This window comes from Planococcus citri, chromosome 3 (genome assembly GCF_950023065.1).
Source record: "Planococcus citri chromosome 3, ihPlaCitr1.1, whole genome shotgun sequence".
In the NCBI taxonomy this organism is placed as follows: domain Eukaryota; kingdom Metazoa; phylum Arthropoda; class Insecta; order Hemiptera; family Pseudococcidae; genus Planococcus; species Planococcus citri.
In genome coordinates, this window is record NC_088679.1 from 70,062,182 (window position 1) to 70,078,974 (window position 16,793).

General features: G+C 32.4%; 1 protein-coding gene across 1 annotated transcript in view; it reads right to left on the reverse strand.

The window, feature by feature from the left end:
- The window catches only part of LOC135838706 (uncharacterized), a 180,164-nt gene that overhangs the window by 127,637 nt on the left and 35,734 nt on the right, over nt 1-16,793 (reverse strand). The window contains exon 4 of the mRNA XM_065354444.1: nt 1,258-1,701. Coding sequence (XP_065210516.1) covers nt 1,258-1,435 — 178 coding nt within the window. The 5' untranslated portion in view covers nt 1,436-1,701. The remainder of the gene's footprint in view (nt 1-1,257; nt 1,702-16,793) is intronic.

A 16,793-nucleotide genomic window follows, 5' to 3' on the forward strand; every position in this document is an offset into this window, starting at 1 on the left:
ATCGTATTGCTCCAAGATGAATTTTCAGAATTGAATTCGTTTTATAGCATTTTTTAACTTGTGATACAATCATTTCATAAGCTTGAGCGAATTAAAATTATTCCATCTAAAAGTCAAATTTATCTCATCCTGAGATGAAAATTTCTTCCCAAAATCAAAAATAGTAAATTATTTAGCACTAGAGCAGGAAGGAGAGGGTAAATGCTGAAACGAGGTGCCTTTGAGATCGAAAACACACGTAAAAAAAAACTAAGAAAACATAATGTGAAATTATTTCTTCCAATTCATTACAATTTTCTTCCTCCTTCACTCAGAAAAAATGTTCGACTTGTATTTATTCAATCTATTTCTACCTCACATCAAAGTTCAAAGTAATTTGCTCAGACCAAATAAATCTAACCTGGCTTCCTCACATCCCACAACAATTCTATGGATTACCTATCGTAATAAATTTTTGATCTTCGATACCCACTCGTATTTTATTCCAGTCACACAATTTCTCAAAACGTCACAAAACAGCGAAATTTTTACAGGTTTCTAAGCACCACGTAAAAAAAAGAAGGAAACAATGAAAATAAAAAATTATACTACTAAAATAATTCGTAATTCGCCAAATAAAATAATCGTAAAATGCGAAACACACTTTTAATTCCAGCAGCCGAAAAATATACAAATTTCAGACCGAGAAATCGTACAAAAGCGTTAATTTTTTTAAACAGATTTCAACTTCAAATTAAAAAATTTAAGTATACTCGAGCGATAAAAAAATTTACGATTTTTTTCCCATCGTGGTGAGATTTATAATAAAAACTCTACGTGAGTATATACTTTAATCATTTTAAACTTAATCACTGCTTTAGCACTTTTTCTATTTTTGAAACTGAAAAAAATGACCACTTTGATAATTACCTACACGTTTTTTTTTTTTTAGCTTCGCTTCTCAGTTCTCCTTCGCATTCGAACGTTAATAATCTAATATTTAAATTAAAAACGTGTATTTTTATACGTAAGTATCAATTTTTTTGTGAGTACATTTTTACACACTACACGAATACACGTGACCCTAATAATATATGTGCCTTTTTTTTTTTTTTTGAAAGAGAGATTTTCTCCCATAAAGATAATTAATTATTCGTTAATAGATAGGTACGGTGTAATTTTGTACAGTGTGATTTAAAACACTTCGAAGCACATTAGATGGGGAAAAAATACCACTAACCAAATTAAGTAGGTAATTTGGAGGAAAAAGTTACATACCTTTAGCCCATCCAGTAAGCACATTTCCTAAATAAGCCACTTTATAGGTAGGATCATATTCGGTAATGGTGACCGATCTTCTGCCCAACAAACGTCCCAAACTCTGCTTCAGACTTTTCAAACTTCTTCCATGGAAATCCTTGTTCTTTAACAATTTTTCTTCGCCGATCACTTCCATTTTTTTAAAAAAAACTTTACTAACACATCACCACAACAATTAAAACAACACGAGGTAAAAAATTTGCGAAAAAATTCACGCCGAAAATGAAATCTCGCGAACGAGCGACGAGTGTACGAGAAACAAAAATTGATACACGACGAACGTAGTTCTACGTTGACTCGTAACAGAACGACTGTTTTCAAGTTTTCATCGGTCGTTGGCAGATTCGCGGCTGTTCAGGAACGAGTTATACGATGGCGGTGACGTCACGAGCTCGGGCATACCTGTGAACCAGAGAACATAGGTAATTTAAGTTAAAGCTGGCAGCAATAGGTACAGGTACGGTGTGTAATTAAAATTAAAATTAAAACGATGTTATTTTTTTTCGATAATTTTTCAATCAATGCGAGTATTTTTCCCCATACTTATAAAGCAGGGCACACGTGAATGAGTCTAATTTAGCCTATAAGTCAATTAATCAGCATCGATGAACGAAGGCGGCGATATCGCCAGGTACAACCAATAAGTAATATACGAGTGCACTCGCCTTGGTCTTCGACTTGGTCGTCACTCACGATATACGTCCGAAATGTCATAATAAGGAAGTAATTAAGGACCAGAGTTTATTTATGTCGTAGGCACGATGCGATGGTATTGTGTGTCTATTAAGAGTATAGTGTACGAGTATCTTGGCGTTTAAAGGGTAAAAGGGAAAGTTCAACTTTCGTAGGCGACGAGCGTGTTGTGTTTACACAAAAAGACTATAGCAATTTGATGACTTTTCTAAGCTCTAGGTATCTCTCTGTGACGAGAACAAGTCTTCCGAACAAACACAATGTATTAAATTTCCCCGGAGGGTAGTTACTTTTTTCTACACATTTTCATCGGAAAAGTACAACTTACGTGTGTGTAGAAGCTCGTGATTAAAGATATTCACGAAATACAGCGGTATAGGGTGGTCAAAAACGATGTCCATGTTTGTATTTTCTATCAAAAATGGTGCTCGAATTTCAATTTTTTAAAAATACATAAATAGAAGGGTTGAAGAAGAACAAACGAGCACATCGTTATGAAAATTTACCACCATAACGAAATTCAAAAGAAATGATTAAGATTAAACGAAAACGAAATAAAAAACGTACGAATATTACGAGTAAAAAAAAATGACTTATTCGTGACACGAAGAACGATAAAAGAACAATATGTAACTTATTTTTGTGTACTTTATAGAATTACATACATTTTTTTTCAAGTGTAAAAAAATTCTGGGAAATGGTTATCTTAAAACTTGAAAAACATGCACGTTGAAAAAACTTCAAATGCATATTTTTCAAGAATTCGATCAAAAAATGATTTTTTTAAAAGTTGATCTATTTTTTGCATGTTTTATAATTTTTGGAACGAAATGATACCTACCTATTACTGAAACGAGGATTTGGAGGGAGGATTAGGAGGAAACCAAAGATGCAACGTCATCCAGTAGAATTTTTTTTACAAAGGGTGGACAGTTTTCACTCTAATTTTTTTCATCCGAATTCGATCATACTGTAGAAAAACTTGATGTATTTTTTTCAACTTGAAAATCAAAAAGAATCTTAGATTAGGCAAATTATCGTAAATTTCAAAAAATTTTGGAACCTCCCTGTCATAAACATATTCTGAGATGATCATCATTCTGAGAATTTTACTATATGTATTTTACTTTTCTACAGCATCAAATCTGAAAAAAAAGTCAACCATGGCCCACAAAATGTTCAAAAATAAGTATGGGAAATACTGATTTTCAATTTTTCTCGAGAAGGAAGGGAGGGCAAAAAATCCTGCACCTATTCCAAAATGATTCAAGCATTGGCTATAATTTTGTAGTAGGTGGTTGAAAAAATTCTTTAGTAACAATTTCAAACATGTCGAAACACATCAAGCCCCCCCCTCCCTCGCACCTCAAGAGCTATACTATGAGGTAAAAACTTATCTGTGACGTTTCTTTTTGATTTTTTTCTGTTTCAACAAAGTCGATGAGCTGATGAGAATGTGTAAAAATGACCAAGTGTCCACTGATTTACATTTTGAGGGCATTCAACATCTGTTCATTTCAAAACTCTCATGCCCCAAACACAATTGAAGTTCTTTTTTCAATTTTCTAGTAAAAAAAAAAAATGTAAATAATCTATCTTAGCAAATTTTCATCATTATAAAAAGTTTAGGGGTGAATAACCCCGATCCCATTCCCCTCTTATTCCTCGTAATTGGATTCCATGAGATTAAAATTATTTCTCAGTGTTCTCCTCATGAATACGACTTTTGTGCAGAAAAAATTCAACTTTTTGCGTCTCTAGACTAACGAGAAGAATACTCGAGACAATACGGGATATCTAACAAAACTCCCAGACAAAAAATCATGACTTTTTCATGAGCTATTTTTCACATTTTTACCGCATAAAAATACCCCCCCCCCCCCAATTTTTCATTTTTCTGAATTTTTGAACAAATTTTCTATGTTTTTTTATTTTATGGGCTTTTAAAAAAATTTTCAAGTGTGTTTCGAGCAAAATTCATGACTTTTTCAAGACTTTTCAGGACTTTTATGACCACCTACTAAAATTCATGATTTTCATGATCTTTAGACAGCCTGCGATAGGGAGGAGTGGGGAGGGGGTGCTACGCAAAAGCCTGTGCATCTATGTTCATTTTTCAGTTGACCGTAGTTTTTATAAACAATACCTTTTTGAAATGCAAATTCAGTAAGCTGGAAATTTTTGTAAAACGTGGGCTTTTACCCTCCCCCCCTCTTCCACGCTCTCCAAAAAAAACTTCGAGGGCGAAATTTCTTCGTTGAAGAGATCTAATAATTAATTTTTTGCACGTTCTAATTTTTTTTGAAAATTTTATATTTTCTTGATTTGATTTTTTTTGTATTTTTTTTTCGATTTTTAGAATCAGCATTTTCTACCATCTTTTTTACTTGTTTTCTCCACTTTGAACAGAAAGTCGAGAACAAATATTTTCAATAAGAAATGACAAAAAAACTAAATTTTTACTAGTCACAAATCTTTGAACGAATCTCTCAACTTTTACAACAAAAAATTCTGTTTTTTTTTTTTTTTTTTTTTTTTTAAGGAAATTCAAATCAGATAATTAATTATTTGAGAGAGCTAGACACAGAAAATGAATAAAATTCATAAATCTTTTCACTTGAAAATTTTTTCAAATGTTGTAAGGATTTAAACATTGCATTTTGTTTGAGTGCAGATATTTAGAATAAAATTTTCATTGAATAATTTTTATTTTTATTGAACATTCAACGCAAATGAACGAAAAGTTGAAAAATTAAAAAAAAATCAATCAATATGACCCAAGATATCAAGTACATACAATGAAAAAAACAGATAATAAAATTGAGTTTTAAAATATCAATTGATCTGAAGTTTTCGGTATAATTTCGACTTTTTTGCCATTTTCAAATTTTTTTCAAAGATTTGAAGATGGACTTGTTTTCTTTGAAGAACATGATCTGAAAATGTATTAATTGAATAAATTTGAGCCAGATACCTCAAAACAGTATGGTACGTAAAATTTTTAAAACTGAATTTTGTATTTTGAGGAGTTTTTGAACATTACTCGCACAAATTCTAATTTTTCCAACTTATTTTCATTATTTTGAATTTTTTTGAAATTGAATTTCCACAAAAATCATCGTACTTTTAGGATTTCTGAAACTGAGTTTATTTTATTTTCGGATTAAGCATCACAAAATAAGATGGAAATTGGATTTTCAGCTGTTCTAATCATCTTTCTTGGTGCTTCTTGGGAGGAATTTCAAAATAAAGAACATGAACAGTAAAATTTGATTTTGGGAGGTCGATTCTGTGTACGAGTAAGAAACAGATTTTCTCATCAGATAGAAAAACGACCATCTAACTCTATCATTTTCATAATAAAATTCGAAATTTTGAATTTTCTAGTGAGAAGGTTCGCTGAATAAACTCGACGAATCTCTGGAAATCAAATTTTCAGCGACCCTGTCAAGTTTTCCGTGCCATATAGATGAGGGAGACTTAAAGTTGATTGATTTTGGGAGGTCGATGTAACGTTAGAAACAAACTTGCGTAGATTTTACCAAAGAAAATACGATTTTTAAATTTTCAAAAAATTTTCAAAAACCGAGAAATGAATTCGAGAAATTGAAATTTTATTTAAGAAAGTTCTGGAGTATTTTTGTTCCAAAAATTCAGCTTTTCGTCATCATAAATTGAAATCAAATATTTTAGGTGCTTTGGTTTCCTTCGTTCTTATCGACTTAAAATTGGGGTGTGTCAGAAGGAGGGATGGCCAGGGAGGTCCAACGTGGAGAAAATTACTGGTAAAAACATCATTAATTTTCCTATTTCAAAATATAGGTGTGACGATCTAACATTTTTGAAGAGCAAATCATCAATATTTTGAAAGATGCGACTTCAGGATCTGTCCAGCCAAAAACAGAAATAATTACTCTCCCCATAAAATAAGTTGAGTTTTTACTTTGTTTTAAATTTTTGGGTCCATAATTTTTCTCACGTTCTTCGCTTGAGCCGAACTTCATCGTCCCTTCCCCTCCAAAAAACCCCATATATTTGTCAAACTGCAAAATTCATCTAAAAACACAATGTTTCTCCATTACTCTTTAATATTACCTGTCTAAATTTTTTTCGAAGTCTCACTGTAATTTTGCTCAGACTAAATTTCATTCTGTTCATGAGCTTATTCAAATTTAAAAAAAATACAATTTCTTGAATTTACACCATTTCTGAACCCGTAGTAATTACCTACTTTTTCGAGTAGGTTACCTCACGAAGGCAAAATGCCATTTTACGTAATCAACTATACCTATGCACTTCCAACTATTCCCACGTGAGAAAACATCCCATCGATGGCTAAAATATAATTTTGAAAATGGCTTCTTTCGTACTTCAGCTGATATTTCGCATTAAGTAGATTGAATTTACAGTTTACAACAATCAATACGTACCTAAAATGAAAGATGGGAAAAAATTCATACCCTCAAACTACAAACTATCCTAAGTAATCCTCAAACCAAAACGTTACAAACCAAAAGCTGCCTGGAGATAATTCTTCACAAAAGTTCAACGTTCATTAAACCACACCATATACGTTAGATAGGTACTTTTCAACCACCCTGTACCGAATGATTGACGATTGGTAGAGATTTCCAGCTAAAATGCCAACACTATTTTTCAATATAAAAATTTATCGTGTTTAGATTCCTTACGAATATTTATTACGTTAGGAAAATAAATCTTAGCGAATCGAATCATTCGTCCGATTTTTTATGATAAGCTTCAGGATGAAAAAAAGGGGCACAAAAAACCTGATAATTTTTCAAGGCGAAGCAAACCAAAACCAAAACCGAGAGCGAAGCATCTTAATTAGTATTCTATTTTCACGGTTGTTAATTGTGCGGAGATTAAAACATCTTATATAGGAAAACTCCACCATCAGGTAAGTAAAGATACCTACCAAACAGCGTATAACTCTTAGAAAAACGTAATAGGGAATATAAAAAAACATCTCGCGAACATGTTTTTGCACACCGCGATGACGACAATTTTACTCACGGTGTAATTTGTCTAACAGCAGAAAAGCAGCATAAATAAAAAACTACCGTGTGTTTTTCTATCTTCATCTTATATATTATTATGTGCAGTTTCCACCATGAACCAAAAGGTGGAAAATTTTTTGTTTGTTTACCAAGTTGAGTAAATTTTTTCATCCAATATTCGTATTATTCAACCTTACATGTTCGATTCGACTGTTCGTATTATTATAATAACGAAAGAAGGACATTGTTTTTGTATATTGACTTTAAACTTATCGAAAAAAAGATGATGCGTATTTCGTGTTCGAGATGGTGTTGATTTTTTTTTTTTTTAATGAATATGTTCTTTCGGATTGCGTCTTGATTCATCATCGTTCGAGAATGCCGAGATTCCATAATGTTTATTTTTTTGTCAAGCGTAAAATAACAAATTAGGTATCGCAATTTATCGAAATAGTACAAAACTATACAGAGAGCGTACACGCCTTATTACTTAACAGGGTCGAAGACATCACTCAAAAGCCTGCGCCTCTCCATTAAAGAATAAATAAGAAAAAGATTGTTTTGTGTATGAAAATTTTCTCAATGTAAATATTTACACGAGAGAAAACGCGTCGCGAGTATTGCGAAAGAGATCTATTAATGATTGCAAGTTTTGTACAAAAGTACCAAATTGGGTATTCGAGTATAGTTGATAAATTTTGAACTCGATGAAATGATGAAAATGTACCTAATTAAGTGGTTCGCAAGATGGGATTCATTTTGAGAATTTTACTCGTGCTATATTCGGAATACATAAATTTTATTTAGAGGAGGCTTTTGTGGTATTAATCGCGTCTTATTATATACGAAAGTCTCGAGTAGCTCAAATAATGACGAGTGTAAAGCAGAATAATGTTCTTGGTATAGGGTAGGATTCATTTTATAATATAAGAGATTCGCCAAATTTTACGCTATCTTAGAAAGGATTAAACTGAATTCGAGTAAAATGAGGACGAATTTTGAAAATCTCCAGAACAGTTGAGGAGAAGGGAGTGAAGATCCAGCAGTGTATATTTTAGAAACTCCTGATCAGGATTTTGGAAATTATTTTTTTGTAGCCCATGTAGACTCATATTATGAAGGAACGACTTGAACTGACACTTGATTAGAAAAAAATTAAACCTCTGCAAGCAAAATTATTACTCAGGAAGGGCAAAAAATAAACTAATAGTGCGGGTAAAATTTGCGATTTTTCCTCTAGACCTGGAAAAAATTGTATCAAGCAGGTTTTTAGGCTCAATAAATACAATAAATATGGGTTTGTAATAGTGCCCTCTTCAAAATATTCAAAATTCGCTGAAATTGGCCCACCCATACCCCCTTTTTTTGGGGGGGGGGGTTCAAAGGGTACATATTTTGGTTTTTTGGCCGAAGATTTTCAAATAACGCAGATTCGAGGAACAAGGTTAGAACAAAAGTTGCAGAGAATAAAATTAAAAAACACATATTTTTGTCATATATAAATTTATTTCGTAGGGGCTCGTAAAAGGGAGGTAATATAGCGTTTTGAAAAACGTAATTTTTCAAGAATTGTCACCAACACTAAACAATGGGGGTCGTTCTTCTGCATATCAGTACTAAGAAAAATTTTAAAAAATGCAATCCACCCCCTTTCCTTAAATCACACAATGGGTGGGGCCTTTTTTCACAAAATTTCAAATTTGTCCACTTGAACTCTGGCGTGGTGAAAAATTGGCCCAGTAACGTTGTAGAGCATCAAGAGAAGAACATTTTTTCACCCTGGAATTTTTTCTCCAAGTGATATGGGGAGATGGCACAAATTTTTTAAAAAATGTCAGGGCTCCAAAAATTAGGAAACAATAAAAAATATGCCAAAAAAATGACATAAAAACACTTCTAAATAAGCGTCAAAGCCATTGTAATTTTCAAAAAATGACGAATTTCGACCAAATTGAACAAAAATTACATAAAAAATTGTTGAAATGTATTTAAACTGTCGTAAAATCGTACCAAGCTTCAAATCCGTTAAAATTTATCAATAATTGATGAAATTCGAACAAAACTTATCAAAATTGATCATAAAATGTACGAGAAAATATTTAAAACCTCATATTAAAATGGCAGAAAAACACCACAAAAAAGCTAAAATCGCGCAAAATTATCTAAACGAATTAAATTTTCTAAAAAGAACGTATCAAAATTCAGCAAAAGTTGCATAAGACATCTTGAAAACTTGTTGAAAATGTCATGAAAGTGCGGAAAAACTTGTTAAAATCAATAAAAAATTCATAAAAAAACTAATGATAGTCTCAATTTGGCAAAAAATATTCTCAAATTATGTTTCAAACCGTCAATAATTGATGAAAATTGACTAAAGTGGAACAAAATTCGGCAAAAATTTCACAACAAAACGTTAAAACTCATTACAATGGCATGAGAAAGTTGTAAATTACTGAAAATTGAAAAAAGTCGAAGCAATCTGCCGCTACGTAAGAGTCAAATTTTCGTACCAGAAGCTTTGTGGGCTTGGAGGGGCTACATGCTGTTCTAAAAGCCGAAAACACGTGAAAATAGCCGAAAAATCCACTTCTCACTCTGGAATGGGGTCAGATCGGGTTGGAAGATCAAAACTGACAAAAGACACTTGAAGTACATCCTTACATTGTACTGTGAAAATTTGGACCCTCCAGGTCAATTTGGAGGGACTACAGGATGTTCTAAAAGTCGAAAACACGTGAAAATAACAGAAAAAGCCTGCACTTTTCTCACCCTGGAATGGAGTCAGATCCGGTTGGAAGGTCGAAACCTGCAAAAGGCACTCAAGTGGCACCATTCCATTGTATGCTGGACATTGAAGCTCCCTAGGCCAATTTCAAGGGTGGGATGGGGTCAAAAATCGGGTAAAATAGGGCTAAAATAAGGTTTTTTACACCTCGAATGGGGTGGGGATGACCTAGGAATCTGACATTTGGATAATTGGATTTTGGACCCTTTTCATCTACCTATTTGGAGCAAAATAATTATGCTTCTCCAAAAAAATGACTTTTCTATAATTGACCCTCCCTATTTCAGGGGTCAAATATACCTCGCAAGAAAATCCTATTTCCCAAGTTTGACATTGTTTGATCAATAATAACACGTTTCAGGTCATAACGCACCTCGGGAGTAATAAGGTCACATCTCAAAAAAAATTGATTTTGATGTTTTTGCATTTTTGGGGTTTGTATGACCCCCCTCAACCAAAAATTACACTTCAAGTTGGGTACATCATCTAGATCTTGTAAAAAACGCAAATGGCCTAACTCAAAATCTCAACAACATTGCAAGTTGTTTGGAGTTATAAGGGCACATCTCAAAAAACTCCACCTTTTTTGAGCAAATTTCGTACATACAAAGTGTTAACAAATAGTTTTGATTGTTTTAAATGTTTGTCAGTTAGAAATAGTCACAAGGAGTGCATTTTTTATTGGTTTGTACCAAATGGAAAAAATTTTTTAAATTGATCACTTTTCAGAAAAATGAATTTGCACATTATCATGAAATTTTAGTTTTTTGAGAAAAACTCAAAAACTAAGCACTTTAGAAAAAAACTAACGACATTATGTCGATTGGAAATTTAATTCTCTACAGCTTTGTTATCATGAAATTTTTTTGGACGCTTCCTTTTGCCTCCACATCAACTTTAATGAAAGGTTCTAACTCAAAATGTTTTCCAAACATTGAAATATTTCCTCTTTAAGATTTTATTTTTCAAAGTGTTCTTATGCTAAATGAAGGTAGGATACCAGATCTTTAAAATGAGGTGCTATTCATTCCTTACAATTAATTATAAGTTGATAAAAATAATGAATCAAGTTTCAAAAAAAAAGAAAATCACCCTCCTGTAAAATTTCACTTTTTTGAGATGTGACCTTATAACTCCCGAGGTGCGATAAAATGTGGTGCTGAAACTTATAAATAGGTATACCTATACATGTTTGGCCTGCCGCATTTTTTACAAAAATTTGCCTAAAAATATCTGCGATTTCGAGCGAAACTTTATGAAAATTGTCAGTAAAATTGATCAAATTTCATCAAAGTTGAATAAAATTTGGAGAAATTGCGTGAAGAACAAAAAAACTGTAAAACTGACATAAAAATAGCAGAAAATTGACAGAAATTGATGACATTTTGATAAAGTTTAGTGAAATTGGGCAACACTATTGTTTTGAAATATTGTTTAATGTTAAAAAATTTCATCAGAACTGCTGAACTGTAATTTCTAAAACTTCACTAGAGCCTTAGGAACTGCTCAAAACAACCCAAAACTTCTTCGAATCAATTTTATTTGAGATTTGTTTGTTGTTTTTTTTTAAAATTCCAATTTTCAAAAAGAAAGAGAGAATAACATCGTAGTGTAAAGTTTGATTTAAATTATGGAAAAACAAAAAATTTTTTTGATCAAATTTTCCAATATTTTTCAAAAAGTAGAAAAGGGGCCAGGATAGTCATCACTTTGCTTTACCAATTTATTGTGCTTTTGTTTTTCATCTCGAGCAAGCCAATTCTCGTTTCGAGTTTCCTTTTCCTTTGGAAAGTTCGCGGGTAGAAAAAACCTCCACGAAACCTCACTAATTGCGATCGTAATCAATTTTCTTACGAATTCTCCGCAGAGGTACAGCTACGTATAGCTTTTCTATTCGACGTTTCATTTCGTAAATTACATCGCGAATAATACAATAGCGATACGAATCTACTATACGTAAGTTAATCTACGCGATCTATAACGTTGGAAAAATTTCATTTAGTACCTACGAGATTCTCATCGTTACGTTTGGGAAATTTTCACTCGGCAAGATAAATGTGCGTTACATTAAAAGCCGAATCAATAGGCTGAAGAAGAAAAAAAACGCAAAAGCCTCGCTCGGTTCGTTGTGCAAAAGTTTTTCGTTGAAAAATGAATAAGTTTTAATTACCAATTCCAGGTAGGTGTATATGGAGGTGCCACGTTTATTCCTTTTTGCTATCTCGAACAAACGTTCACATGATGAAAAACCCTCGCGTATTATTCAACGTGTTAATCTGAATAACAAATCTTCAACTCTGAATTTATACTTACTCGTACGTTTCGTTTACGTAGACGAAGGTATACCGGTACCCTTTTCGTAAACAATTACGAGCAACTTTTGGTTTACCGAAACTTACGACGCGGTGGGCTTCTTTTGCGTCGAGTCGAGTTTCTCGCCTGCTAATCCATCTGAATGAAAGTCGAGCATTTAAGGTCTTAATTCGCGAGCTGCGGCGTCGACGTCGGTCGCGTCATATGCCATATACTCGTATATTTTCGCACTATTGTGGCACACAGCAAAAACCATATAATCCTTTAATTACTGCAAATAAGTGGGATTTTCAAAACAATACCGACGTACGAACGAGGTATTCTGCCTTGGCTTATAAATCTAGAATGACGTCATTTTGTATATAGAGCATCTCAGAGGTTGCTTTTTTTAGTCATTTAGTTGTAAACGTTAACAATTGAGATACGTATACGATGGAATCATCATGTAAGCTTTTATTTAACTACACCAGTAGGTAATCAATATCTTCAATAACATTTGTCAATTGTAAGGATTCCTTAAACTATATAATATAATACAACCTTCGAAGTTCTTAACATTTTTAGGCTTTGTTCCATGAACTAAAATTGTCCGAATCGAGGAGGTGTGTGGGTCAATGTTATCGGAAAACTTCGATCATTTTCAAGTATAGGTAATCTTGGCTCGCAATCTTCATTCATTCTAGAGTCTGGTAGAGTTGAATCGATTATCGCATCTTTGAATTATTACAAATTTGTCCGAAGGTGTAAAATATCATCTTGGCATGATGCAGAGGTGGATCGAGTTCGAGTTACCGCTTGCTCTAGCCTGTGACTTGTGAGTGAATTTGTACGTAAGAGGTGGGTACTATAGGAAATGCTATAAGAATTAGTGCTGGAATTTGCGTATTGTGACGCCTGTTGTTATGGATATTTTATTAGATGGGAATAGTGACCTCTTGGAATACGCTGGAGTGAACGTGGAATGGCCTGTGGTCTTACCTGGAGATCAGTGAGGGTTTCTAAGTAGCTACAAAAAGAGACTGTAGTCATGGGCTCATTGGATCAGTTTCTTGTGCCCATGTTTCAGTGATTAAAAGAAACTGAAAAGTTTTTAACATCTTTGAAAACTTCAAATCGATGTGCAGGAAACTCCAAAATTTGGGGAAAGGAGAAAAATATCAATCAACTGTAAAGTATAAGCTAGATTGAGAGAATATGAAAATTTCAAGAGCCAAAATTCATTTTCGGATTTTTAAAATATCTTTGGTAATTGTTTGAAAGTTCAAAAAATTTTAAAAAGCTGCTATCATGACACATTTTCAAGTTTTTCTAGAAATATTATCTTTCTTAAACAAAATTAGCCTCTTCAATTCAGAAAAAAATCAACTTGGATTTCTTGGGAGTTTCCAGCAAGTTTTAAACTTTCTACGGGAGTTTAAAACCTTGAAACGGAACTTTTTGAACTTATTCTTCCATTTGAACGAAATCAAGCCAGATCGAAAGAGCATTTTAAGGACGATTTTCAAACTTTTTCGTGGAGTATAAATTTTACTGAGCAAAGCGAACCAAAGTGAATAATTCCTTTAATTCAACTCTCAGACAGATTTTTTAGCTAAGGAACTCCAGAAATTTCAAGTTGTTTTGAAAGGACTATTTTTTGGAAAATCGTTTGAGAAGTATGATGAAAGCGTTTCCCTCGCTTAGCTTTTCAAAGTAATTTTTGACGAATTAATTTGCATTTTTTTTTTTTTTAGAAAAATTACGTTAAAAAGTACAATTTTGAAAAATTTGAAAAATGAAAAATTAAGACTGATGGTAAAAATATTGTCAATTTTCATTCCTCTCGCCGCAGAAGAAATATTTTAAAACTCCATAACACAGGAAAAGTGAAACATTTAGGTGGAAACTCCTCCATCTCCAAATCAAAACTCATGAAATGTTTACACTTTACAGGATGCTCCGCTCGTGAAAAATTGAAATGGTAAAGGTATTTTTGACACCCTCCTCTCCACCAATTTTTATCATTTTTTAAATATCCAAAAACACCCGTAAAATGTTGACCCCCCCCCCCCAACAAAGTGTTTGAAAAATGTCCTGCCAGTCATGTTTTGTACCACCCTTCTTTTAACTTATGTTACTTCATGTTGACGACAAAAGAGTTGAAACTTCTTCGAAAATTTGATTTTTTTTCACTTTTTCTGGAATTTACAAATTGGTCAAAAAAAAATTTTTGAACTCATGCGCTTGGAATTTTGCTGTAACCACCGAAAACGGTCAAGAAATTGTCCAATAAGCACTGACCTAGGCACTCGAGTTCTTTTTTGGCTCTTCTAGAGCGAATTGAAATTTCTGGAGAAAATTTAAAAATTGCTGGAGGCTCCATGAATGTCCCTAAACCACTTTGGCTTTAGAAAATTTACCTATATTTCATGAAAAGTTTAAAAATTGTCCCTAGAACAGATTTTTTTAGATTTTTTTAATTTTCAAAAAATTTGCCAAAAATCAAAAATGAACTAGAATTTCCTAAATTTTGGTTGGGGGTGTTTTAGGACATATTCTTTCGATTTATGCCTAGTTTCTTTCAAATGGAAAAATACAATACATTAAAAATGATATTTCATGCAAATACTGAAATATTTTTCAAGTGTTTTAACTCAACTTCATTTTTAATATACCTACGTTCAAAAACATGTTTTTGAGCTTTTATCGAAATTTCATCTATTTTTAATAATTTTGGATGGTTTTGATGCTTTTTGAGTGTTTTTCAACTTTATTTTTAATATTTTTCAACGGTGCTTTGTGCAATTTTCAAAGAATTTCGGCAAAATTTCGTCAATTTTTTGTAAGCCGTAATAATTTTAACGCATTTCAAGTGTTTTTTAACAAATTGTTTTAATCAAGTTTTATGCGATTTTCGATGATTTTTCTCAAATTTTTCTACGATTTCATCTTTTTTTGTTATTTTTAAAAATGTTTTTAATTTTTTTAAAATGTAATTTGATAACGTTCTAAGTAATTTTTAAAAAAATATATGAAAATTTATCACTTTTTGGTAATTTTTATGCTCTAACTTGAATTTTAATACATTTCAAACAGTTTTTCGTAAAATTTTCTCTCAATTTCACCCAATTTCGCAAAAAATGTTAATATTATTTTACGCCTGCTCTTGATAAAAATGTTTTTTCAAGTGTTTTTATATCATTTTTTTAAAATTTTTTCAACTTTTCCTGAAATTTTACCAGGTTTTGGTAATTTTAAGTGATTTTGATGCTTTTCAGGTAAGCTTTGACAACATTCTAAGAACGTTTATGAAAATTTTGATAAAATTAATCAGTTTTTGTTGATTTTTAATTATTTTAATTATTTTTTTTGATTTTTATACGATTAGAATAGGTTGTGAATCGTGTTTTATGCTATTTTTGGCAGGTTTTTCCAAAATTTACGAAAATTTATTAGTTTTTTGTAATTTACATAAAATGATTTTAGCGCTATTGAAAGTATTTTTATGTCATTTCCAATATGTTTTAATAATGTTTCACGCAATTTTCATTGCATTTCGTTACATTTTGCTGGAATTTCACAAATTTCCAGTGATCAAAGCTGTCAAAGGTACTCGCAAGTTTACTTAGCCAATTATGAAGTTTAAATATGGCTATTTTATTGCACACCTAGATCAATTTATTCGTTTGAAAATTGCGTGTCTCAAAAAATTGACCCCCTACAGGGTGTAAAAATAGACCCCTTACATCGCTGAACCTGAAAATATTTACTTTACAAAATTATTCATTGACTAGCGAATGATTTATTCAAAATTTTTAAAAAAAATATTCCTCGACAAATTCATTCTAAAAACATTTCAGGAACCAAAACCACTCTAAAAATCCATGAAATTGAACGTTTCAACTGAAAAATCAGCAGAACAAACTAAACTACTGTACATACTGCATAGGTACGTATTATCCAAGGTGGTCATTTTCAATCACCTCGAGATCATTCGTTCCAAGTCAAGAAACTTGTTCCAGTTTAGAAGCTAAAATCATAACCGTAACGGCATAATATCATATTTCTTTGACACCTAAGCATCATAATCAGCATGATACGTTTATACGTATACCTACCTATACATCCAAGATCCAACTAAGTGAATAGCAAAAAAAAAACCAGTTCCAGTTTTGGAGATGCAACCTTTACCGTTTCAAATTCACCAACATTAGACGATACCTTAAACGGTGATTTTAAAAGCCTCCTACACGAATACCTCGCACTAGGTACCTCCCTTCATCGTTCAAAATGACGAATTCGAATCCACCTTATTTCTTATGGGTGGTGAACGATGTCCATCTATACTTATTTCCGACAACTTTAATCAATGCGGCATCATATACTACTACATAAGAAGCAGAAGCTGCTGGTCGCTGACTCATATCATCTATACCTTTACATCCAGCAATCTACCTACTACTATAAAGTATCTTTCATCTCTCATCTTACACACGCGACGACGACTCGATGCAAAGGATGATTACTTTAGTATAGATCTAAATAGGTATGGTATGGTAAGGTATACTCGTACAAGGCGAATGATCTAGTTAAAAAAGACGAGCTTACAAAGTCATTGTCAAGGTGATTCGCGTATTAGGTGGTAAACGAAAACAAAAGATGGCAACGTAAACAAGCTGGAGAAACAATCTATGAAAATATTT